General features: G+C 39.3%; 1 protein-coding gene across 5 annotated transcripts in view; it reads left to right on the plus strand.

The window, feature by feature from the left end:
* The window catches only part of NCALD (neurocalcin delta), a 586,370-nt gene that overhangs the window by 546,984 nt on the left and 11,650 nt on the right, over window positions 1-27,736 (plus strand). For all 5 annotated transcript variants that reach the window (XM_043965590.1, XM_043965608.1, XM_043965575.1 and 2 more), the window contains one exon: window positions 9,832-10,228. In XM_043965590.1, the coding sequence (XP_043821525.1) occupies window positions 9,851-10,228 (378 nt within the window). In that variant the 5' untranslated portion in view covers window positions 9,832-9,850. The remainder of the gene's footprint in view (window positions 1-9,831; window positions 10,229-27,736) is intronic.

Genomic DNA, 27,736 nt, shown 5'->3' on the forward strand with positions numbered 1-27,736 from the left:
CAGGGATTGTAGGGTGTGTACAAGAGAATAAAATATAATTCAGACTAGAAATGTAGGGCAGAACAAGGTTGTAAAAGGCTTCAAGTGCCAAACAGGAATTTCTATTTGATCCTAGAAGTAAGAGGGGTAATGCAAACCCACATAATCCTAGCTAATACTAAATTAAATAATTATGTGTGGGGCAGCTAGCCACCTGCCCTGGAATCAGGAGGACCTGAGTTCAGGTCCAGCCTCAGACACTTGACACTAACTGTGTGAGCCTGGGCAAGTCACTTAACCCCAATTGCCTCACCCCCCAAAATTAGCTATGTGTGTGTGTGTGTGTTTGTGTGTGTGCATGTGCACATATATTTAACCCATGAAATCCTAAGGAAGACTGGAGCAGGGCTTAAACTTTTTCCACTTGTGACCCCTTTCTGTCAGAGAAATTTTTATGCAACTCTGGGTATAAAGGTATATAAAATAGGTATTCTGTTGCCAAATTTTTCACAAACCCCAATTCAGTTATGTGACCCCATATAAGGATGAGACCCACAGTTTAAAAAGCTTTGGGCTAGAGGAAACCTTGAACTTAAATGGGGGGGAGTGCATCTCTGAGAACAGCCAGTTCCTGAGGATCAGGATCCTGAAGGACAACTTCTGCTAATAAATGCATTGGCTCCCCACTGTGATAAAAAAATAATTATATATATAAATTTACATTTGCACATAGATAATTATGTATCTGGCTCACAAGGGAAGGAAATGTTTGTGTGTAAGCTCTCACACACACACACACACACACACACACACAAGCATTAGATATACTTTTGTGTCTCTGGATATTCCAACAAATGGCCAGCTATTTTCAACAGTTATACTAAATACGTCAATTTAAATAATTAGGACATCTTACTTAGAATATAGTTTCTGGCTGTCAGTGCCATCTTATTTACTGTATCTTAAGAGTTAGGCACATTCTCCTTATTATAATTGCTCAGGACGTTAAGGCCCAGTGTGGTTTTCTGAGTGACACATTTACTTCCCAATGCCTGAGAGAATTCTGGTGGCATTCACCCTGATTAACAACCCCAGGGAATATCTTAGTTTAGCTGCCTATAGGCTGTAATCTGCTGAGTATTCTCAGATTCCTTTGGGCATTTTTGATGACTCCAGTAAGTAGGGCATGGGGTTAGAAAAAAGAAGTGATTTATGGTTGTCCTTTCAAATGTTTGTATCATTGTCTTGGATTATCATCAGATGTGACAGAGAGATAAATGTGGAGTGGCCTCTTTACCACCATCAACCCCCCTCCTTATCTCCTTGATCCTCCCATTCCTATCCTCCAAGACTTTTCTCCTTTGATTACACCTGGTCTCTGCCTAATTTTCTTCTTCCATAAAAATAGTTTACTGATATCTTTTTTAAAATGTTACCTTTGTCTCTAAATAAGGAAGCATAGATTGGGTAGTCAATAGAGATCTGGGCTCTGAGGTGGGAAGGCCTGGGTTCCAGTCTTTCTTTCCCCACATACTGGCTGTATAACCCTGGGTAATCAATCACTTAAGCTCTTAATGGTCCCCAAACAACTCTCAAAGTTGCAGAGACATGCCAGTGGGCATTGTAGACAAAGTTCCTCACGGGAGGTGTGGGGGCGCTTGCTACAAAAATCAATAAAATCACAGGTCTGGTCATAAGCAAGCAAACAAAAGCATCCAAATATATTCCTCACCCTCCACTCCCCAGAAAGACATCTCTTATGACAAAGAAGAAAAAAGAAGAAAAAAACATTGATGAAAAATTTATATATCTATACACACACACATACATACACATGTATATGTATCAACTGAGTCTAAAAGTATATACAATGTTCCGCACCCTTAGGCCCTCACCTCTACAAAACAACGGGAACAATATGCATTTTCTAATCTCTGAGGCTAAATTTATTTATCTTAATTATATGGTATGAAGTTTCAGGTTTTTTGTTTTTCTTTCCATTTACATTGTTGTAGTTCATTGTATAAGAAGTTTTCTTGGTTCTGTTTACTTCATTCTTCACATTCTCCTCTGTATCCTGTAAGTTCATCTTTCATTAATAACACAATAATATGCTGCCACATTTCTTTATCAGTTTGTTTGGAGAGAGTCATCCTGGTGTAGTAGATAGATAACTGGTTTTAAAGTCAGGAAGACCCAGGCTCAAGGTGTAAGATGATGGTTAATAATAGTTTATTGCTTTTCAAAATTGGTATATCCTTTGAGGTCTTTCCTTAATTTCCAGTCTTTCTTTATCTACAAGCTTATTCCTTGCTACCTATAAAAATGACTGTATTTAGTAAATTTAGGATAATTTTACATACCTATTTATGTCTAATGGTAGCCATCTGGGAGGGGAAGTGAAAAGAGGAATTTACATGATAACTTTATTCTATATTTAAAAGGAATAGCAAGTTGTGCATAATAGATTTGAAGTTTTATGTGCAATCATCTTTTTATTATACTATGTTATGGAAATACTTGTTTCATTCCTTTATTAAAATTAAATAAATGTAAAAAAAGAATAAATAAATTTTGGACTGGGAAAAAAAAGAATGGCCATATTTCCCCTAGCCTTAAAAAAATTCAATTGATCCTACCATCTCAACAAGTTTGTTCTATTTCTCTTCTGCCTTTTTATAACTCCTAAAAAATCCCCAAACCTAAAAGTTGTATATTATCCTTTTCCCTCCTTTTTCACCTGCCCCTTATTTCCCATTCTTCCCCATTTCTGATTTCTGCCCCCACCACTTGACCATTAGGCTATATAAGTTCTTTGAGAAATAGAACTGGTGTTTACTTTTCTTTGTATCCCCATCATTTATCACAGTGTCTGGAAGAAAGTAGGTACTTAATTAAATGCTTGTTGTTTTACCTCCCAGGCTACTCTAGTGGTCTCCTAATTGGTCTCCCTACACACAGCATTTATCTCCCTTTTCTAATCTAACTTCTACACAATTGCCAAATTGACATTCTCCAAGGACAGGTCTGACCATGAGTAACCAACCATGTCACTCCCCTGCTCAAGAACCCCTAGATGTTCCCTACTGCCTCCAGAATAAAATACATACTCATCTGTTTGGCACTTGAAATGGTTCACAATCTGGCTCCAGCCTCATCTGTTTGGGGCAAATTGTAATAGCAGTAGTCATGCATGTATCAGGGTTGTTGTGATAACAGAATGTTATATTAAGTCACAGTAATAGCAATAATTTGCATTTCTATAATGTTTTAAAGTCTTTGTAATGTATTAAAACATTTAGGTAAGATTTGACTGGATGGTTTCTGAGTTCCCTACTGATTCTGTGAAATGCATTGAACTTTTCTCTCCACAAATCTCTATCTGTTAATTCCCTTTTTCCTTATTTGTCTTAGGTGACTTTTTTGTAACCATGAGCAAGATTCTCAACCATGGTGTGCCCCAGTTTCCTCGTGTATAAATAATAGTAATAACATGTAAATATAAAAATATTTAATGTAAACAATAGTAATAAGCAACATTTACAAAGCACTTTAAGGTTTTCAAAGCCATATATATGTATGTGTATATATATAATATATATGTGTTACATAGTACAATAAGATGCTGCCACATATTATAAGTATATACACATTATATATAATTTAATCTTCACAACAATACTATGAGATGGGTGCTATTATTATTCCCATTTTGCAGATGAGGATACTGAGACAGGCATAAGTTAAGTGGCTGGCCCAGGATCACACAACTAGTAAATGTCTGAAGGAGGATCTGAACTCAAGTCTTCTTTACTTCAAGTTCATCACTATATCCACTATGCTAAATGATTTCTCAGGTCCCTTCTGTCTACAGTAGCTCTGTGTTTCTATAACACTTGGCCCATGATCCCCCAAAACATTTGAATTCACATGGACTAAGTTCAATCTTAGTTTGTTGTAGAGTCATTTCAGTTGTGTCCAACTCTTCATTATCCCATTTGAGGTTTTCTTGGCAAAGATACTGGAGTCGTTTGCTACTTCCTTCTCCAGCTCATTTTACAGATGAGGAAACTGAGGCAAACAGGGTTAAGTGATTTACCCAGGGTCACACAGCTAGTAAGTATCTGGAGCCAGATTTAAACTCAAGAAGATAAGTGTTCCTGACTCCAGGCTGGACACTATCCATTATGCAACCTAGACCCTCAATCCTGACCACAGTCATTTTCTCTCAGTGGCTCATTGTCCAAACCTGAAATTTTTCAAGGGTGAGGGAAAAGGAGGGAGGGAGGGAGACACTTTTAAGAAATCTTTGACTAGAGCCCATACACTGGTGCTGGAGAGATAGAAACCCAGATCTCAAACAAAAAAATGGGAGGGAGAAGGGAAAACTAGATTATATACCCAAAGATTTTTGTCATATAATCTGATAACGTCCAGATGCTTTGCTTAAGTTAGAAAAATGCGTGTAATTTTAGCATGAAACAATTCTAGGCCTAATCACAAACTCACTTCCCAAGTCATATGTTCTGTGCTCTTAAATCTTGTTTTTGTTAGGGTCTTTCTGTGCTGATGAATTCAAAAACTCTTTTTAATTACTGTTTTTCAAGAAATAGCTCTGCACAGTTCAGTCAAAATGAGGGGCTCAGCCAAAATGATGGGGAAATTGGATAACTGTGTGGAAACTGTTCATAAAGGAGAGCTACTTTTTAAATGAGCTAAGTTCAGTTTGGGAGGAATAGTGTTTTGAGTTTCCAGAAAAGCCGCATCACATACTCCTCAGAGGAAGAAGACTTACATATTAAAATGGCATTTTTTTATCAAGAAGAAGGCACATGGTAATTTGCATTTTTTTTTTTTAGTGAAGCAATTGGGGGGTTAAGTGACTTGCCCAGGGTCACACAGCTAGTAAGTGTTAAGTGTCTGAGGCCGAATTTGAACCCAGGTCCTCCTGACTCCAGGGCCAGTGCTCTCACTGCGCCACCTAGCTGCCCCCGGTAATTTGCATTTTTAAAAAGGTAATACTGATGTATCAATTAAAAGGCAGGGAGATGGAGGGAGACTATATTCTGAAATATTTCCCAAAAGCAAACTCAAAATTACTTTAATATTCCATAAATGAATTTGATGCTCTGCTCATCTATAGGGTCCAGAGGTTTGGGGTAGATTCCCCACTATAATCAACTTAACATTGAAAAACAATTTTTAAATTCTAAGAAAATACAAATAAGCATTTGTTTAGCTCTAAGGCAGAAGAAAGTATTTATAAAGTTTCTAAATCACAGGATCCCAGAATTGGAAAGGACTTCGGAAGCCATTTATTCCAGCCGATCACAATAAAATAAAATAATAAAATAAAATAATCCACTTTGTAAAATTCCAACAAGTGGTCAGCTACCCTGTGACTGAAGACCTGCACTGAGGGGGAACCCATTCCTTCCTGAGGCAGCCCAATCAAATCCACTTTTCAAGAGTTCTACTAGCTAGAGGTAAACTTCTGGGTGGCCCCATAATGAATAGAGTGTAGGGCCTGGAGTAAGGAGGACACCTCTTCCTGAGTTTAAATCTGGCCTCAGACACTGGACAAGTAACTTCATCCCATTTGCCTCACTTTTCCCAATCTGTAAAATAAGCTGGAGAAGGAAATGACAAATCACTCCAGTATCTGCCCAGAAAACCGTAAATGGGGTCACAGAGAGTCAGACCCAACTTAAAATCACTCAACAACAACAATTGCTAGAGAATTTTTCCTGAAACCAAGCCTGCATCACCCTCTCTACAGCTTTCTCCCTTAGTTCCTCACCCTGCTCTTTGGGATCAAACAGAACAAGTCTAATTTCCCTTCAAATTATGGTCCTTTAAGTATTTTTTTTTATGAGGCAATTGGGGTTAAGTGACTTGCCCAGGGTCACACAGCTAGTAAGTGTCAAATGTCTGAGGGCGGATTTGAACTCAGATACTCCTGACTCCAGGGCTGCTGCTCTATCCACTGCACCACCTAGGTGCCCCTTTTAAAGTCTTACAGTCATCATATCCCCAGTTTTTTTTCAACTAATCCTCATATTTGGGACAGCTACATGGCACGGTGGATAGAATTCAAATTTAGCCTGAGACACTTAACTAGCTGTGTGACCCTGGGCAAGTCACAACCTGTCTGCCTCAGTTTCCTTCTTTGTAAAATGGAGATAATAATAGCACCCACCTCTAGGATTTTGAGAATCAAATGAAGGATAGCTAGGTGGAACAGGGCAGCTAGGTGGCACAGCGGATAAAGCACTGGCCTGTATTTAGGAGGACCTGAGTTCAAATCCTCACTAAGTCACTTGACACTTACTAGCTGTGTGACCCTGGGCAAGTCACTTATACCCTCATTGCCCCATGAAAAGAAAAAGAAAGGAAGGAAGGAAGGAAGGAAGGAAGGAAGGAAGGAAGGAAGGAAGGAAGGAAGGAAGGAAGGAAGGAAGGAAGGAAGGAAGGAAGGAAGGAAGGAAGGAAGGAAGGAAGGAAAAACAAAAAATGGAATAACACTAGGTGCATGTTAGGAAAAAGTGAAATCTAAAAAGGAAGGTGAGAATCAAATGAGATGATCATTGTAAAGTGTTTATCACAGTGTGCCAGGTATATAGGAAGCACTATATAAATGTCAGCAGTGACAATGATGATCATCATAAATGCATGAGTACCAATCCTCTCACCATCTTGGTCAGTCTCTATTGTCATATTCCAGTTTCTGAATAGCACTCCCCCCCCAAATGAGATGTCCCAAATTGAACAGAGTACTCCCAGAGTTAATCTGAATAGAATGGAGTACAGTGGAACTATCGCCATCACCTCTCTCTTAGCAGACATTAAGCCTTTCCTAAGATATACCTAAGATATAGTGTTAACTTTTTTTTTTGGTTGCTATGTCACACTATTAACTCATATTGAGCTTGCAGTCCACTGAGAACTGCAGATCATTTACATAAGAACTGTTATCTAGCCATTTTCTTGACATCCTCTAGTTGTCTAGTTGATTTTCTTAATTCAAATGTAGAACCTCCTGGAAATGATTTGAATTTGTTTCTGTAATATTTCTTATAAGATTTAACCCTTTGTTTTGGCCTGCTGCAGTCTCTATGTTTACCTTCAAAAGTAAGATCTCAGTCTTGTGTCATCTGCATATCTGACAAATATGCCTTCTAAATTACTGATTAAAAATGTCCAGGTGGTGGCTGGTCTGTACTGGGTTAAGAAATATCAGGGGTTCTATTTTCTAATTGATGTCCTGCTATTCTCTGAACATGTCCCGCATTTCCTAGCCTTTATAATTCTGCTATGGCTGGAATGTTCTCCTCTTCAGAGTGCCTTTTACAGATAAGGAAAGGAAGGAAAGTGATGCCAAGGTCCTACATCAAGAGGCCCACTTAGAATCTTGGCTGTCCTAACTCTAGGTCTTACTTTCTTTCTCCTACTCCACATGGCACACCAACAATTAGAATTTTCCAGTAGGAGTGAGTTTGCCTCTTAAATCCAGCCAAGGTTGCATGAAAACTTAATAAGGATGTGGTAGAGAGTATTCTCACTTATTTACAGGTTGGACTAGCTAGCATTTATATAATGCTTTAAGGTTTGTAAAGCACTTTACAAATATTATCCAATCCTTGCAATAATCCTGGGATAATAATATCTTCATTTTAAGATGAAGAAACTGAGGCAGACGAGAGTTAAGGGACTTGTCCAGGGTTGTGCAGGTTGGGCAACTAGTACGTATCTGAGGTGAGATTTGAACTCATGCCTTCCGGACTCCAGGTCCTGTGCTCTATTTATTGTGCCATCTAGCTGTAGGAGGTGATATCTGTACTGGGGAGGAGATGGTACAGTCCCACTTAGAGGACCAGGTATGGAGGATGATCCAGCAAAAGAGACAAAAAAAAAGAAGCAGTCAGACAAGTAAAAAGAAAATCAAGAAAGAGAAATATTGTGAAAATTTAGGGAATTGTCTTGGATCATTGTATTGCTGAGACTAGCTAAGTCATTCACAGTTGTTTATTGGATGATGTTGCTATTACTGTGTACAATGATATCCTGGTTCTGCTCACTTTACTCTGTATCAGTTCATGTAAATCTTTCCAGGATTATCTGAAATCATCCTGCTCATCATTTCTTATAGCACAATAATATTTCATTACAATCATATGTCACAACATGTTCAGCCATTCCCCAATTAATGGGCATCCTCCATTTCCAATTCTTAGCTACCATAAAAAGAGTGGTTATAAATATTTTTGTGCAAGTAGGTTCTTTTCTCTTTTTTTAGATCTCTTTGGTATATAGACCTAGTAATGGTATTGCTGGGTCAAATGGTATACACAGTTTTATAGCCCTTTAGGCATAGTGCTAAATTGCTCTCCAGAATGGTTAGATCAGTTCGCAGCTCTACCAACAATGCATTAGTGTTCTAATTTTCCCACATCTTCAACATCTATCATTTTCCTTTTTTGTCATATTAACCAATCTGATAGGTATGAGGTGGTACCACAGAGTTGTTTTCATTTGCACTTCTCTAATCAATGATTTAGAGCATTTAAAAATATGACTATAGAAGGCTTTGATTTCTTTGAAAACTGTCTGTAGAACCTTTTTTCATGTCATGAATACCTTTGACAGACTGATGAAGACCATGAACTCCTTCTCAGAATAATGTTTTGTTTGTTTCTTTGTTTTGCACAGCAGTGACAGTTAAGTGACCTGCACAGGGTCACACAGCTAGTAAGCATCAAGTGTCTGAGATTGGATTTGAACTCGGGTCCTCCTGAATCCAGGGTTGGTGCTTTATGCACTGCATCCAGAATAATGTTTTTAAATGCATAAAATAGAAATTCATAGGATTAGGAGGAAACTATTGAAATAAAAGCATATTTTTCTCATCCAAGTTCATGAATCCCCTGAAATCTCTTCACAGATTATTTGAAGGTCTATGGACCCCATATCAGGAACACCTGAGCAAGAGCTACATTGTGAAGGGGCCTGAATACCAAGCTAGAGTTTGGACTTTTTCTGCTAGGTGACTATTGTGAGAGGTCATTTTAATTAACAAAACATCTGCCCTTTTGCAAAGTCTGGTTTTCAACATTCAACTTTTTCACTCAATGATTTCAATTATTTTTCCTGGCTTGATTTAGTTACTAGGCATTTAAAAAGATCTTCTCTGTTTGTGACCTCCATATGCTTGTTTATTATATTCAGTTGGTATTTGAATATTGCCTAATTTGGAAATATTAATAAACAAGTAATGAAAGGCACAGGTGGTATTCTTTGTCATATTTTTGTAATCCTGGATTGAATACAAGAGTCCCAATGTTCTTCATCCTTACAAACTCATAGACCACGGTTATCTTTTTTATTGGGCTGATAGCTCTTCTCCTTCACCCTGTTCCCAAAGAAAATCCCAAAGCTAATTCTTGGCCAGGCTTTCGTTAACCTTCATAGGTTAACATAACCTTCTGTTCCTTGAACAAGACACTCCATCTTCTGACCTTTAGATTTTCTCTAACTTTACCCCATGCCTGGACTGCTCTTCCTGCTCATGTCTGCCTCCCAGCTAAAATCCCACCTTCTTCAGGAAGCCCTATCTGATACCCTTAATGCTAAATTATTCCTCCCCTCTGTTAATTATCTCCAATTTAATTTGTTTGTACATACTATATATATGCTGTTTCCCCCATTAGATTGTGAACTTTTTTAGAGCAAGGACTATTGTTTGCCTTTCCTTTATCGCCAACACCAAGCACAGCATTTGGCACATAGTAGGTGCTTAATGTGAACTGACTAACAGTTACAATGATCTAATTTTTTCCCCTTTTCCATTTGCAGCTGAACCTCTGCTATCAGGATGGGGAAACAGAACAGCAAACTACGCCCAGAGGTGATGCAGGATTTGCTGGAAAGCACAGACTTTACTGAACATGAGATCCAGGAATGGTATAAAGGCTTCTTGAGAGACTGCCCAAGTGGTCATTTATCTATGGAGGAGTTTAAGAAAATATATGGGAACTTCTTTCCTTACGGGGACGCTTCCAAATTTGCTGAGCATGTCTTCCGCACCTTTGATGCAAATGGGGATGGAACAATAGACTTTAGAGAATTCATTATTGCCCTGAGTGTAACATCGAGAGGGAAACTGGAGCAGAAGCTGAAATGGGCCTTTAGCATGTATGACCTGGATGGGAACGGGTACATCAGCAAGGCCGAAATGCTGGAGATTGTTCAGGTAGGTCTTTTTGTCCATCAGCTTTCCTGAATTCTTGAACTCAGATGACATCAGGTGCACCAGAACCTATTTCATGCCCCCAGATCAGAAGAAGAGTGAAGTAGTAAACAGGCCCCCGCACTTGGAATCAGGAAGGCCTGGGTTCAAACCCTGCCTCACCTAGCTGTGTGACCCTGTGCAAGTCACTTGAATCTATGTGATCCTCAGTTTTCTCATTTATAAAATGAGAAGGTTGGATTCCATGACCTTTAAGGTTCATTCCAGTTCTGTAGTCCTAAGCAGAAGAAAAACTATGAAAGTTTCAGGTTCAAAAGTTTTTTTTTTAAATAATAAACAATTTATTTAAGTTTTGAGTTCCAAATCCTAGCCCTCCTTCCCTCCCTCTTCTCCCCACTTCCTGATTTGGTAAGCAATCAGATATAGATTATACATGTGCAATTATGTAAAACAATTCAAAAGGGTTTGAGGAGGGCAGCTAGGTGGTATAGTGGATAAAGCACCAGCCCTGGATTCAGGAGGACCTGAGTTCAAATCTGGCCTCAGACACTTGACACTTACTAGCTGTGTGACCTTGGGCAAGTCACTGAACCCTCATTGCCCTGCCCAAAAAACAAAGGTTTTGAGGAAGATCCTTTCATTTTAAGAAAGCTGTGTTTGAGGGATGGGGGAAGAAAATATCAGAGGAAACAGAGAGATGCTAATTATAAGATGCTTAAGGAAAACCAAATTCCTTTCCCAAGCATCTGGGAACTCTAGCAAACACCAGAAAATGAGGCAGTGGCTACCAGCGCGTAAAGCATCTCAATCTAGAAGGAGATTTAAGAGCATCACAAAGGCTTAGGGAGGAAAATATGCAAGAAAGAGTAGTCAACACTGTGAAATGTAGCATAGATGTTGAGAAAGAGGAGGACAGAGAAAAGAACATCAGCCCTGGCAAAAGATCACTGACAACTTTGGAAAGAGCATTAAGGTCAACTTTGGAAAGAGTATTAAGGTCAGAAGTCAGATTGCAGAAGATCATGGGATCATGGAATTAGAGCTTGAAGAGGCCTTAAAAGACAACTGAGTCCAAACTTTGGGCAAGAATCCCTTAGAATAAATAGGCTAGCTTTCATAGTCAATAAAAGGATGAGGAAATTTAATCTTGAAAATGACAGGATGATATCTACTTAAATCCAATGCAAAGCACTCAACATCACAGTAATATAAGTCTATGCTACAGACAGCACACTAAAAAGCAAAGATATCACCTTGCTGACAAAGGTCCATAAAGTGAAAGCTGTGGTTTTTCCAGTATCAATGAATGCCTATGAGAGTGGGATTATCAGGAAAGCTGAGAGCCACAGAATTGGCGCTTTCAAATTGTGGGGCTGGAGAAGACTTTTGAGAATTCATTGGATAGCAAGGAGATCAAGTTGATCAATGCTTAAAAAAGTTAATTCAGACTCTTCATTGGAAGGTCAAAAACTGAAGCTTAAATACTTTGGTAACATAATGAGAAAACAAGAGTCATTGGAAAAGACCCTGATGTTGGGAAAGATTGAAGGCTAAAGGAAAAGGGGACAGCAGAGGAAAAGATGGATAGAAAGTGTTATGGAAACCATGAATATGAACTTGATCAGAGAGATTGTGGAGCATAGAAGGGCTTGGCATGCTATGGTCCATGGGATCACAAAGAGTCAGACACAATTGAACAACAACAGCAACAAATGAGTACAAACTGCTCATTTAAAAGATGAGGAAATTGAGGCTGAAAGACGTTAAGTAATTTGCCCAGGGTACCATAACTGAAAGCTGAAATTGAACTCAGGTCTTCTTGACTCGAAGTCCAACCCATGCTTTATCTAAGGGTTGAGGAGCAAGTATAGTCAACTTTTTCTAGAAGTTTGACTGAGAAAGAGAGGTAAGATATCAGGTGATAGGTTGAGGGCATGGTAGAATATAATGAAGGTCGGGGGTTTTTTGTTTTCTTTTGTTTTGTTTATTTAATTTTTTTTGCAGGGCAATGAGGGTTAAGTGACTTGCCCAGGGTCACACAGCTGTTAAGTGTCAAGTGTCTGAGGCCAGATTTGAACTCAGGTCCTCCTGAATCCAGGGCTGGTGCTTTATCCAGAGCACCACCTAGCTGCCCCTTGTTTATTTTTTAAGGATAAGGGAGAATTGGGCTCATTGGAAGTAACGATTGCCTTCATCACTTATCATTCAAAAATCAGTTTCCTTATCAGTGAAAACTTCTTCCAGAATGCCAGTCCCCCTCCATATTTCCTCTTTAGAGGTAGTGGGTTTTTTATTGCTGGCTCCTTATCTGTATTTTGCCTCATGTGAATTACTCGGGATCTCTACTGCCATTCTTCTCTCCACAATACAGTTATTCTCTATGTTGTCTAATTTGGTAAACATACATAAGCAGTCTCCTACTCCATTCCTTTGAAATAAAAAGCTCTTTAATTAGATTATAAAGACTCTAGGCAACTAATTTTTCCAACTATTGTTAGATATGCTCTATCCCTGGCCAAAGGTTTGTTATGGTTCCAGAAATCTAAATCCTGTAATCAGATATATCTCCTTAACAACCAGTGGTTTGGGAAGTGGAGCGCCGATACTGGAGTAACAGGAGGAAGGAGTACCACGAGCTTCCCCTTCCCTCTCCCAAAAAAACAAAAACAAAAATTAAAATCCCCCTTAAAATATATCTAAAAACTGTAATAAACCAAATCCTTCTTAGGAAATTCAAAGGAAAAAAATCACAATAAGCCATTTTTCCAGCGTAGGTCAGCATAAGAAGACAGACAGAGATATCTGGAGACACAGGGGACAGCATGCTGCCAGGAGTGCACTGCACAGGGCATTCAAGGCAAGGGAGGAACTATGAAGGGAAGAATAAGTCCTTAAACCTGTGCAGAGTGAAGGAACAGGCACCAACTGGAAGCTCTGATGCTCCCTGGTGAAGAAAATTAAAGTGATTCTGTACTACTTTACAGCTGATTCTCTTCTGTAATTGATCCTATTCTATATTAGTGTCCCATTTTGCATGATTTCTCAAACCACATGTCTTCATCTCTTTGTGTAAGAGCTAAGTTTAGAAGCTCAGTTCTCCTGCTAACTAATCAATGTTCTATTCTTGCCTTAAGGAATTCTGCTGTCCTTGAGGGATGCAGGTGGACACCAGGGAGTCTGGTCTAGTGTCTTTACACCATCAAGCTACTCTTCAAGGACAATTGTTTTGTTATCCAGAGAAGTGTGGTCCGCTTTCTAACCTTGTAGGTGGACTCACACAATGAACATTTCTTAGTCGCAGAAGAGGAGGGAATTGTTGCTAGCCTCTCATTTCCAATTTCCAACCAATTGTGTTGTCCTCAACACTGCAATGCTGCCAATCCTGTAACCAATTGCATTATTTTCCTCACTTACTCAGTTCTGTTCTTCATTCTATGCTTATAAAAAGAAACTGAGCATTATGGAAATAGATTTTATATGATTGCACATATATAACCTATATCAAATTGCTTACCATTTTAGGGAGGGGGAGGGGAGAGAGGAAGGGGAAAATTTGGAACTCAAAATTGTATTAAAAAAATGAATGTTAAAAATTGTCTTTACATATCATCAGGAAAAAATCCTATTAGAAATGTTTTTAAAGCAGAATAGAAATAGAATAGAGGGGAAGAGATAGAGAAGGGAGGGAAAAAGGAAAAGTAGGGGAAATTTTCTCATATAATCAGAACAGACACACAAGTCTATGCGAACAAGGAAGAAAGGAAATAGGTGACACTTGAATCTCACTTTCACCTGAAATGGTCAAAGGAGGGAACAATGCGCGCACATGCGCGCGTACACACACACACACACACACACACACACACACACAGAGTTAGGTATAGAAGTACAATTCATTAAGTGAGAAAACAGAAAAGAAAGGAGAGATTGTTGTTGTTCAGTCATGTCTCACTCTTTGTGACTCCATTTGGGGTTTTTCTTGGCAAAGATACTAGAGAGTGGTTTGCCATTTCCTTATCCAACTCATTTTACAGATGAGGAAACTGAGGCAAGCAGGGTTAAGTGACTTTCCCAGGGTCACATAGCTTGTAAGTGTCTGAGGTGGGATTTGAACTCAGAAAGAGGAGTCCTCCTGACTCCAGGCCTGACACTCTACCCACTGTGCCACCTAGCTGCATGTTCAGTAGTACTCCTCAAATTGACTATTGATTTTTCAGATTCCTTGATAACCAGTGGCACACATCTATCAAACATGTGGTCTGCGGTTAAGAAAATAGAAGGGGCAGTGGAATGAGGCATAGTCAGTCGCTCTGTCTCTGTCTCTGTCTCTGTCTCTGTCTCTGTCTCTGTCTCTGTCTCTGTCTCTGTCTCTGTCTCTGTCTGTCTCTCTGTCTCTCTGCCTGCCTAGGACAAAGCAAGGGATTGCTGCTTAATTCCAGAGGATATTAAGATAGAAGTGCAGGGGCAGCTAGGTGGCGCAGTGGATAGAGCACCGGCCCTGGATTCAGGAGGACCTGAGTTCAAATCCGGCCTCAGACACTTAACACTAGCTGTGTGACCTTAGGCAAGTCACTTAACCCCAATTGCCTCACTAAAAAAAAAAAAAAAGATAGAAGTGCAGCTCTCTACTTGTTGCTTTTCAGAATTCTTAGAGGTTCTAATCTACAAGGAGCCCATTAGAGCCAACATCTTTTCCATGTTACCAATTTAATTCACTCATCAGGACAAAGAAATGAGAATAATATGCTACCCTCATTCAAAAGGTAGTGAGTCAGTACAGAATGCAGAGGAAGCTTTCTGGTCCTTATTTTAACAGTTTCTGGCAGAAATTACTGTCCAGGCCAGTTAGTACAGTTGATGTTCCTAAAGCCAAAGCTGTGGGTTGGCTCCCTGGATAAGCTGGTTAGTAACATGACCTCCAGTCAGCCAGAAACAAGACCATGCCCTCAGTCACTCAACTCCCCTGTCTTGACAGGTGCAAAAGAAAAAACTGGGACATAGATAATGCTATGGAAGTAGGGTGATCCCAGATGAGATGGGCTGAGGCCAGACAGCCTAGATGAGCTCCTCAGAGCAGAACCCTAAGTCTGATGGGAAAAGAATGTCAGATCTTTGGATCATTCAGTGACTGGCACATGATAGGCATTTCATAGGTGCTCAATGAGTGGAATCTAATTGAATTGGACTGAAATACATTGAAAGGCCTTTGTGAACTTCAAGGCCCATGCAGATACAAGATACTGTTCCCCCCCTCCCCCCATCATTGTGATTGGCTTGGCTTCCTTCAAAGAAAGAAAGCTGGGTTTTGACTCAACTTACACTGGTTTTATTTCATCAGTTATGAGCCATGTTCATGTTGATTTGACCTGGAATGCCTTTCATGTTAAGTTTCAGGAGCCTGTTGCTTCAGGGGAGAAAGAAATAGAAAACACAGAAAAAAGAAGAAATACCCAGGGTCAGGTTACACACACATGTGTAGATTCACTTCCACATGTTTTGAGATCCAGCTCAGACCTGGCTGGGCAGGGATGGGCTGAACTGAGCTAGAGCAGTCCTCCTGCTACCTGATAGTGCTTTATTCACCCAGAGACAAGAATAGGACATTTCAAGCTTAATTAAAAACAGGATGTCCCTGTTAGTCCTTTTATTTAAATGGCTAAAAATAAATTAGGGAAGCAGCCTAGCTTCTCTCTCTCTCTCTCTCTCTCTCTCTCTCTCTCTCTCTCTCTCTCTGACTCTTATCTCTCTGTCTCTCCCCTTCATCTCTCTCTTCCTCTTCCTGTCTCCCTCATCTCTCTCTCCCCAACTTTCCCTCTCTTCTCTCTTTCCTCCTCCCTCTTATCTTTGTTTTTCTCTCCCTCTGTTTCTCTCTGTCTCTGTCTCTCCCCCTCTCTCTTTTACTCTTCTCTCTCTCTCCTCTCCTGCCTCCCTCATCTTTTTCCATTCCATTTTCTTTCCCTCTCTCCTTCTTCATGGTTTGATTCCATTAAAACAGAAAAAAAAACCCAAGCTAATGAAAGGCATGAGTTGTTTCATATTACTGCCTGGGGTTCTGTCCTTTCTTTTCCAGGATCTTGGAGCTACCACTTTTGAAGTCTCAGTACAATTGTATCTCAATTATTTTCACTCTTAGGAGATCAGAGACTCAAATTATCCCCAAGTTATTTCTATTTGATTTTGCAAAAAAAAAAATAGTGTGGACCCAACAAGGATTCAAATTTGGGAGACTGTGTAAGTGGTGATACCAGTGACAGAAGTAGTGAAGTTAGAAGGAATAGGTTTATAGGACAAGATAGGGGCAGCTAGGTGGCGCAGTGGATAGAGCACCGGGCCTGGAGTCAGGAGTACCTGAGTTCAAATCCAGCCTCAGACATTTAACATTTACTAGCTGTCTGACCTTGGGCAAGTCACTTAACCCCAATTGCCTCACTAAAAAAAGGAAAAAAAAGGACAAGATAATAAGTTTAGTGTTAGGCATAAGTTACTATGTAGCCTCTAAATCTTACTCCAAATGCTACACCTTCCATGCAGCTTGCCTGAACTCTCTAGTGAGTAATGACCACAAGCCCTAAGCCCACATTCCCCAGTATCCCAATCTTTGTCTGGCTTATTCCCCCTAAAAGCCTGTCAAATTCATCATGGCTAGGATGAATCTCATTTGAACTTTACATCTTCCCAGGTACCTAGGGCTGGACTCTGCACAGAACAGGCACTTAGTTTGGATGGATTTGAAATAAATTAAATTGAATTTGATTTGAGTTGAATTGAATTTTGTTAGTGGAAACTAATTGAATTGAATTGAATTGAATTTGAGGTCCTAATGGGATATTAAGGTGAGATGTACTGTAGGGCCCTGGCTGTTGAAGTCTCCTATCCAAATCCATCGAGTTCCTATTCCCATTCCTTTTTGTTTGTAATGGGGCTGATTTTCCACCAGGATCTCATCATGGGAAATCTTAAGATCCAAAAATCCTGGAACCTAAATTAGATCGTCAGGAAGAAATCGAAGGGATTCCCCTTTTAAAAATCATATGACACACCTTTGAATATCTTTTTTTTTTAACAGTCATACCATGGACTAGGAGGACAGGGAATGAATGCCTGAAGGCTGATGGAGAAAGGAGTAGGCCTTTGAAGGGTACAAGTGTTACTAAGCTTAAAAAGAAAAACTGGTGGGAAAGAAAGATTGAAAATGGGGAAAATAAATTATAAAGAGGAGAGGAAGTCAAGAGAGAAAAGAAATCTGGGAGAAGAAAGATGGCAAAAAAGAAACTGAGATTTGCCATCATTCTTGCCAACTTCACTTTCAGAACAGCTTCTTCATGAGCTACAGTAATAATAATAATAACTTTTATGATCATTTGTTGTTCAGTGTGTCTGACTCTTCATGACTCCATGTACAATTTCATGCTAGTACTGTCCATGGGGTTTTCTTGGTAAAAATATTGAAGTGGTTTGCCATTTCTTTCTCCAGTGAATTAAGGCAAACAGAGGTTAAAATTCCCAGGATCACATAGCTAGTGAGTGTCTGAGATAGGATTTGAACTCAGGTCTTCCTGAACCCAGGCTCAGTGCTCTAACCACTCCCTTATGATAATAGTAACTTTTAAATAGGGTTGTAACATTTGCAAAGAGCTTCCTATACCTTCTCTCATTTGAACCTTATAACAACTCTATGAGATAAGTGGAGAGAGAGAACGTAGGAGAGAGAGGGAGAAAGAGAATGAATGTTATTCAGTCTCCAGTACACATAGGCATAACTAGCACAATGTTTCATTCTCGAGTGCTAATATTTAGGGAAAGCTGACCCCCCCTTAAGCGACCACTATCTCTGAGGCTTACCTTGAGGTCGTCTGCTGCCCTGTGTCCTTCCGTAATTCAGCTGCTCTTAGGCCACCTTCTCTCCCTCTCCTACCATTTTTGAGGTCAGATTCCACACCCTCCCCTCAACTCTTTTTGCTTCTCTTAAAAGGAATCCTAGTTGTGCCACTGTTAATCAAATAGCCAATCAACAAACATTTATTAATTGCCCACTAGGAGCTCGGCTCAGTGCTAAAGACTGGAGATCAAAATGCAAAGAATGAAGTACTACCTACCTAGGTCTTTGGGACACATGCACAGGTAGGGAGAAAAGACATTTAGGGGAAAGGGGAGAGAATGTGGCAGGCAAAGAGAAGCCATTCCCAATCACCCCAATTTAGCCAGAGAGTGAGTCTCTCGGCAGACTACAAAGTCATCTGTCCCCCCAGGACCTTTTTTCCTCTGCTTTCCAGGGCTCTTCAATGTGTTTCTCATTCTTCCAACGGGTGTGGAAAAAGGCGTGCCCCAAAAGGTCAGGGGACAGCGAGAGGGAGGCCGCCTCTCCAGGTTTTCTTCTGTTTTAAACCAAAGCAACTCAGTCTGGAGGGGAGCAAAGGTACCTTGGCTGGTGCCTGATTACAGAACATTATTATCATCACTGCCTGCAGAAAGGAGTTCTCTTATTTGTGTTTTAAGTGCTACGCCCACTCACCTCTGCCACTCTAGGAATCTGCTATCCATTGTTCCTTGATGAGAGACCATCAGAATATGACCTGACAGCATCATCATTTTCAAATACTTTTGAAAAAATCTTCCCCTTTAGTTCTAAGCTTAAGGAACAAGATGCTTTGATTAACAAAATCCTGGAAGAGCTGGGACTATGTTTTGTATTTCTTTGTGACTCAGTCCTTCTCACAGTGCATGCATGGCACATAGTAGGGCCTTTGTAAATGTTTGTTGATTTGAGCATTCCAGGATGATGGATCTGGGTTAGCACGAGTCTTTGTGTTTGGTGCAACACGGAACATTATTGGGGATGTTTCTATAGCTCTATAAATCCATGTCACAGCTCCAGCTCCGGCTGATCTGATTTGGGGAAGGAGAGGAAATGGTAGGGGTGGGGGGAATAGTTATTCTTCAAGGCAGTTATTTTCATTAAATACAACAATAGTTCACATTCACTTAGTCTCTCATTAAAAAGTGCATAATGAGTATTGTTAAGGGCTAAAATTCTAGTTAAACTGTCTAAAATATCTAATGAGTGGTCGCCAATAAATTATAAGCTTTAGCAAGAGTTAGACTTTTAAGCATTTATTAAGGAGAATAAGAATTTGGTAGAGAGAGAAAGGCCTAGATTTCTATCTATTAAAGGGAGAGCACATTTTTAGCTCCCTTCTCCACCAGAGTCCAGAGGAAAGAGCGCGAGACTCAGCGCCAGTCTCTTCCTTCCTCCTCCCACTAGCCCGCGTCAGGAAGTGATGCCAAAGAAAAGACTCCTGGTCTTGCCCTCAAAGACCTTTGCTTCATGGGCAGAAGTCTTCTACAGTAAGTCTCCAGCAGGTGGCGTCATTCCAATCGTTACAGTATTATCTCATTTGCTTTTCATATTGTGAGGTAGGGAGTATAATTATCCCCGTTTTAGGGATGGGAAAGCTGAGGTTCAGACAAATGTCTTGCCTGAGGTTACACAGCTAGTAAATAGCAAAGTCGAGGTTTGAATTCAGTTCTTCAAGTGTTCTGACCTGAAGTTCAGTGTCGGCAGCTCAGTATATGGCATTGCTCAGCTTTGTTGTAAACCACCACGTGCTCGTGCTGGCGCTCCCGTTTGCTCTCACACGCACAAAGTGGTGTGGCTAGGCAGGGGTGGTGGTAGCAAACGACCACCTGAGCAGAATTCTTGGAGACTAGGGCATAAGATGATCATAGGATCATGGATTTAGAGTTAGACCTTTAATGTCAGGAGATGGCACAGGGGATGAAATACTGGACATAGAGTCAGGAAGAATTGAGTTCCAACTCTGCCTCAGACCTCAGCTCTGTGACCCTGGGAAAAATCACTTAATCTCTAAAGCCTGTTTCCTGTAAAATGGAGATGAGGATAACATCTACCTCCCAGAATCTTTGTGAGAACCAAATGAGAAAATTTATGTGAAATACTCTATATCCTTTAAAATAATCTATGAATGCTAGGTGTTTTAATTATAATGTTAAGGAGAGAAAACTAGGAGCCAGATGGGTTAAGTGACTTGTTCAGTGTCACACAAGTGACAAGTACGTAGGGGCAACTAGGTGGCGCAGTGGATAGAGCATTGGCCCTGGAGTCAGGAGGACCTGAGTTCAAATCCAGCCTCAGACACTTGACACTTATTGACTGTGTGACCCTGGGCAAGTCACTTAACCCTCATTGCCCCTGCAAAAATTTTTTAAAAAAATAAAAAGAAGTAACATAATTCACATTTTAACTAGCTGCTTAAATTAAATAATTGGCCTTATTTTCCCAGTGTACAAGTGACAGGTAGGTGACAGAAGCATACTTTAAACCCAGGTATCTGACTCCAAATGTTAATCCTGCAGATGGGAAGGGGCTCAAATCCCTATGTCTGCCCTCTTACTCAGAATAATCCTAACACTTCTCTGGAAGGCAGAAAGTATTCATGCCAATGAAGTCCACCATTGCCTCATGGGATTAGTGAATCTGTGAGCTTCTGTCTTTCTCCTGCCCTAAATTTTCCTTAATCCTGATAATACATACCTGCCATGCCACAGGCTAGAGTTTCTAGAATAAAGGTTAAAAGGTTTGTTTGGAACCAAGAATGGCTCAGAGAATGTAGCCCCAAGTATCTAATAGGGTAGGATCAATCAACTCTAAGCTGCTTTTCACCATTCAAGAGAAGTGTGAGTATTCTACAGCAGATGGTTGACCATATCAAAATCGGCATTGTAGTCTAGGGAGGGATAATGAAGAAAATTATATTGGTGCTTAGTTATTAAGTGAGTATTAACAATCTTAGGAAAGAAGTTTTAGCCCAGTAGACTGTAACCTTCTAGAGGACAGAAACTGTTTGGAGTTTTGGCATTATATCCCTAGTACCTTGTACACAGTAGGTACTTTAAAAAATAATTTCTTTATTTACTTATCTATTATTTGTTTGTTCATTCATTTATTCATTTACTTATTTATTTGTTTATTTATTTTGATTTTCCTCAATTACATGTAAAGATTTTTGAGTTCCAAATTTTTCTCCCACGCCCCCTTCTCTCCCCACTCCCAAAGCCAGAAAGCAATTTAAGTTATACATTACAATCATGTTAAACATATTTCCACATTAATCAGAACAAAAGGGGAAAAAACTTCAAGAAAGAATAAACAAGAACAATAACAAAAAAGCAACAACAAAAGTGAAATTAGTATGCTTCAGTTCTTTTTCTGAATGTGAAGAGCATTTTCCACCATAAGTCTTTTGGTATTGTCTTGGATCATTGCATTGCTGAGAAGAGCCAAGTCCATCACAGCTGATCATCACAAAATGTTGTTGATAATACAGTGGATACTTAACAAATGCTTGACAGATTTGATTAGTTGGAGGGGAGTGATGCATTCAGCCAAGATTGTAATTCTTAAGTGTCATTGATTAAAAAGTTATGAGACGTATCCCCATGCCAATCAATATCAACAAAAACTGCATCTGATGTCTGTGAGTAGTTCTGATCCTGAGAAAAACTGTGAATTAGACAAAAGTTTTTCTTCAAGATTCTGCCTGTTATTTTTTCTTCTTTATGCCCTTTCCCTTTTTAGAATCCACCTCCTATCTTCTGCCCTTCCTTCCACGCAGATTCCCACTTGTTATGTGTTTTGCACTGGGCAATCTGTTTTGGTATGGATTAGACAAGGTAGCCTTGGAGAGCCTTTCTAACGTAGAAATTCTATGAACAAGGTGAATGAGCATTTGTTAAACACCTGCTATGTGGCAGGCACTGTGCTAAGCACTTTACAAACATTATTTCATTTGATCCTCACAACAACATTGTGAGGTATAGCTTCTACTGATAATATTATTAATACCTATTTTACAGTTGAGGAAACTGTAAAATAGCAGTTAAATGACTTGCCCAGATAAGATAGCAGTTAAATGACTTGCCCAGAGTCATACAGCTAGTAAATGTCTCGGGCCAGATTTGAATTCAGGTTTTTCTTATTATAAGCCCAGCATTCTATCCACTGTGCCACTTAGCTGCCTCAAAATTCTGAAAAAAATCACAGCATTGCATATTTTTCTGTGGAAAAAATAGATATAATTAGAATTTCAGTTAGAAGAGATCTCTGAGGTCATCTATTCCAACTCAACCCCTGCAAATGAACCCACAATACAACACATCCAACAAACGGTCACCCAAGCTTTATTCAAAGACTTACAGTGAAGGGGGAATGCTTTGGGGCAGCCTTTCCCACTTCTGGACAGTCGCTATGTTTCCCATGAGTCTCCTGGAATGGTTAGGAAGAACTCCCCAATATCAAGTCTACAACTGACCCTTTCCATTTTCCATAGACCATTCCTAGTTCTGCCCCATGGAGCCAAGCAGAACAGGGGTAATCCCCCCACTGTACAGTCTTTCATATAGCTGAAGACCCCCAGTATTTTCTCTTTTCTAGCTTAACCACCCTCAGAATCTTCAGCCAATCCTCATATCTAATCACCATACTCCAGACTTTTTCCGGATTATTAGTATCCTTCCCTAGATCTGGGAACCAGAGTTGAACACAATATTCCAGATATGATCTGACCAGAGCAGTACTATCATTTCCCTATTCCTTAAAGCTAACTCTCTCTCTGTTAATGTAGACGATACTGAGATCATAAACCAGACATTTGTTGGACTGCCACATCATATCTTTGACTTCTATTGAACTTGCAGTCCACTATGATCCCCAGATCTTTTCTAGGCAAATTGCTATATAATCCTGCCTCCCCCAGCTTGTACTTTTTTTGTGGTGCAATGAGGGTTAAGTGACTTGCCCAGGCTCAAACAGCTGGTAAATGTCAAGTGTCTGAAGCCAGATTTGAACTCAGGTCCTCCTGAATCCAGGTATCCACTGTGCCCCCCCCCCACTTGTACTTTTAAAGGAGATTTCTTGGATCCAAGTTAGAGACTTTACATTTATCCCTATTACATTTCATCTTATTAGATTTAGTCCAATATTCTTGTCTGTCAAGATATTTTTGGATCTTGATTCTGTCATTTAATATGTTAGATAGCTTTCTTAATTTTCTATCACCCCAAAATTTGATAAGGATACTACCGATACTTTTATCCAAGATGCTGATAAGCATTAAATATCAGAAAGATATATATGTATGTATATACATATATATTTTATATAGATGTAGATGTAGCTAGCTAGAGAGAGAGAGAGAAAGAGATAGAGAGAGAGATAGACACAAGGCATCTCCAACTACAACCTAGGAGCAGTTCAGATCCTAGAAGCCCTGGCCCCTTTAAGTATAGGATCATAAGATCAAAGACCTAGATAGAAGTGACCTCAGAAGCCATCCAGTCCAACCTCCTCATTTTCTAGATGAAGAACCTTAAACCCAGAGGAGCACATGCAGTAAAGCTTATAGATTGAGAACATTAAGGGACCTTAGAAGCCATTTGTTGTATGACCCTTATTTTGGAGATGAAGAAACTGATGCCTAAAGAGGTTGAGATCACACAGCTAGTAGGTAAATAACAGAGCCAGAATTTGAACCCAGCATATAGCGAGTGGATAGAGTGCTGAGCCTGAAGTCAGGAAGACTCATCTTCCTGAGTTCAAATCTGGCCTCAGACACTTACTACCTCTGTGACCCTGGGCAAATCACTTCACCCTATTTGCTTCAGTTACCTCATCTCTAAAATGAGTTGGAGAAGGAAATGGCAAATCACTTCAAGATCTTTGTCAAGAAAACCCCCAAATGGTGTTACGAAGAATCAGACATGACTGACAAACAACTGAACAACAACTAAAATTCTATCTTGTATGCTTTACTAAAATATAAGTAAATGATAAATATAAGTAAAAGCATTCTTCTGATCTACCTATTCAAAAACCCTGTCCAAAAAAATGAAGTTATTTTTGACATGACCTCTTCTTAATGAATCCATGATGGCTCTTTGTAATTATTATTTCCCCCCTCATTGTTCACTAAGTATCTCTTTAATATGTTCTAGAATTTTGCCAGGAATCAAAATCAACCTGATAGACCTATAATTTATAAACTTGGTTCTTTTTTCCTTTTTTTTAAGATTGGGGCATTTTCTCTTTTCTCTTCCATTCTCCACTTTCTTTCAAATATCAATAAGCAATCACATATGACAGTTCTTTCAGCCTCTAAGAAAATGGTTCATTTAGGCCAAGAGACTTGGATTCATCCAGGGATATCTAAGAACTTTCATACTGTATCCTTACTTACCTTGGGTATCATTCCCCTGTTTGCTATTTTGGGTCTTTCCTTTCCAGACCCAAGGCCATTCCCCTTGGTAGAGAAAACTAACAGAATTAGAGCCAATGAGTTCTACATTCTCTCTGCTGTTCGGTTATCATTGTTCCATTGAGCCTAAGCAATAGTCCCATTCCATCTTCCATCTTCCTCTTTCCCCCATTAAAAACATTATTTCTTCTTGTCTTTGATTTTCCCCAGAAGCCTCGTCTCTTAGCTTTAGAACTCCTGATAATGCTCTTGCTGTACTGGCCACTCTTTTTTTATCCATTTTCTGTTACATGCTCTGGCTTCCATCTTCAGCAATACCTATTATAAATTTAATTAGGTTAGATTTATCCTGACCATTCACACTAGTCTCCAGACAACGCCTATTTTTCTCATTGCCATTGTTTCCTTTTGTGTCTTCAGAATTTCATTCTTGCTAGTTCCCTCTATTTCCTGGTCTGATTTCCTCTGTAGGTTTTTATCCCATTGAATTCTACATATCTTTCTTCTGAACCATTTGAAAGCTTTTCTCCAAAATTCCAGGTTATATATTATACTATGCCTGACCTGACTTTCTCCTCATTTTCTGTCAAAAATGCCAGGAGGGAGTGGTCCTTTCCCTCCAAGGTTTCCATCATTTCCATCCCTGTAACCAGTTCTTCCATGTTGGTGAGAATCAGATGCCGAGGATAAAATTTTCACTAAGACAAATGAAAATGTTATTAATATTTTTTATTTTAAAGAGAGGAAAACATCAGCAGGTGGTCATGTAACTGAAATCTCCCATCACAATTACATCATGCCTCAGTGGTGGACTTATGATCTGTTTCCTAAATCATAGACCTATTTTCTTTCCCATCTAGGTAATCTCTAGTATACTCCAATGACAAAATTATTTTGGTAACTGAATGTATGCTTACCCTTTATGATTCTTGATTTTCCTCACATGAATATTGTATGTTTCTCCTCCCTTTTATCTTCCTTATTTGAATAAGATATTTTTATTGTTGTTGAGTCGTTTCAGTTGTGTCTGACTGTCCATGACCTCATTTATGGTTTTCTTGGGAGATACTGGAGTGATTTGTCATTTTCTTCTCGGATTTAGTTTATAGATGAGGAGCTGAGGCAAACAGGGTTAAGTCACTTGCGTCTATCCGCTGCACCACCTAGCTGCCCAAGATATTTATCTGGACCAGCGCTAAAATTTTTTCTACTCACCACCCATTTTTGCCAGACAAATTTTTACATAATCCTGGGTATATAGATATATAAAACAGGTACACATCGCCTTTTACTATTGTCCGATTTTTTTTGCGACCCTCATATTCAGTTACACAATCCTATGTGGGGTTGCCACCCACTGTTTAAGAAGCTAGGATCTAGACTATATTCTTGTCTTAGCTCTTAGTGCACAATGTCTTACTGATACCTAGGACTGACATCTCCTTTCTCTAGGATCTCTGGTATTTTTATGTAGACATTTGAAGTTCATTTTGATGCTCCTTTAGGCTCTGATCATCTCAAAATCTATTCTTCATAAGTTGCTTCTTGCCTCTGTGACATAGGTGTCAAACTTGGGCCCACGGGTCACACAAAGCCCCCGAGCTCCCAGCATGGCCAAACCAGATTAAAATAAAATTGGGTGTGTGACCCTGGGCAAGTCATTTAACCCTCATTGCCCTGGAAGAAAAAAACAAAAAAACAAAAAAAAGTTTCTATAGGGGCAGCTAGGTGGTGCAGTGGATAAAGCACTGGTCCTGGATTCAAGAGGACCTGAGTTCACATCTGGCCTCAGACACTTGACACTCACTAACTATGTGACCCTGGGCAAGTCACTTAACCCTCATTCCCCTACCCCACAAAAATGGTATTTAAAATAAAATTGGGAAATCTTTAACAAGATAACTATAAATCCAGTAAAACATAGATTATGTTGATTTGTGTTTTTTAAAGTCAATATATGGCCAATAGAGATCTGCTTCTATTTGTATGACACCACTGCTATATGGTATCAAGGTATATGGATGTATGGAGGCAATTTCATCCTCCCCTTTTTTTCAAAGTTCTTTTGATTAAATTTGCAAAACACCAAGAAAATACACTCTTGCCAGAAACTAATTATTCCTGTAGTTTGAGCCATTGACCAGAAATCCAAATCCCATTCTCAGATGATACCTTTTTAAAACTAATTGTTCTCCAAAATCAGTTTTTCTCTTCTTCATTTCTGACCTCTACTGGGTGGTAGTGATGAAAACACCAACTGTGTCCCTTATGATCTTAAGTTTCTTGCCGAAGAGTTCATATTCCTTGGCAATATACATATTCCTTGGCTTTCTAGAATACCCCTGGAAGTATCATATATTCCCATGTGAATCACAAGAAGTGGGTAGTAGTCATCTGTTTTGACAAGTTTGGGGAAGTTTTCTCTTATGCCTTATATATATATTTCCTAGGATGACGATAGCCCTCTTTGTCATCAGGTTGCCTCCACTCTGAGCTCTGGTAGCAATTCTTTGACCACAGAAGAATCAAAAACATTGCATGCTCAATGCAAGTCATTACAAAATTCTCCATGCTCTCTATTACTACTGGTTAGTTTACAGCCTTTTATGACCTCTTCCTATCCCTTATCATCCCTTTACACTTCATTACTTCCCCTTTATTACTTTTTAAAAATCTTTATACCTTTAAACCTTTTTATTGCCCCTTAACGGCTTGATAGCTATACACAACTTCCTTTCCCTTCTCTCTTTATTTTATTGCAGAATTTAGCTGTTTATTTTTTAAATATTTTTTCATATATCTTGTTTTGACATTTTTGACATTTCCTAAGGTATCCCTTCCCCCCTCTCAGAAAACTATATTTTAAAATAAAGAATAAAAAAGAGGGGGGAACAACCCAGTTCATCAAAACTAATCCATATATCAGGAAAAGTCTGACATTATATGCAATGCTCCACAGCTACAGCTTCCCCTCCTGTACTCAACTTTGGCAAAGAAAAGGATGAGGCACTTTCTCATATCTCTTCATTGGGGCCAAGTTTGATATTATAATTTTTCATTCAGTTTCAGTTATTTTGTTCCTTTTTTTCTTTCTATTTATATTGTTGTGGTCATTTTGTATATGTATGTGTGTGTGTGTGTGTATATATATATATATATATATATATATATATATATATATGTGTGTGTGTGTGTGTGTGTGTGTGTGTATATATATATATATTTAGTTTCAATTATGTCA

The sequence above is a fragment of the Dromiciops gliroides genome, chromosome 1 (assembly GCF_019393635.1).
Source record: "Dromiciops gliroides isolate mDroGli1 chromosome 1, mDroGli1.pri, whole genome shotgun sequence".
Taxonomy (NCBI): domain Eukaryota; kingdom Metazoa; phylum Chordata; class Mammalia; order Microbiotheria; family Microbiotheriidae; genus Dromiciops; species Dromiciops gliroides.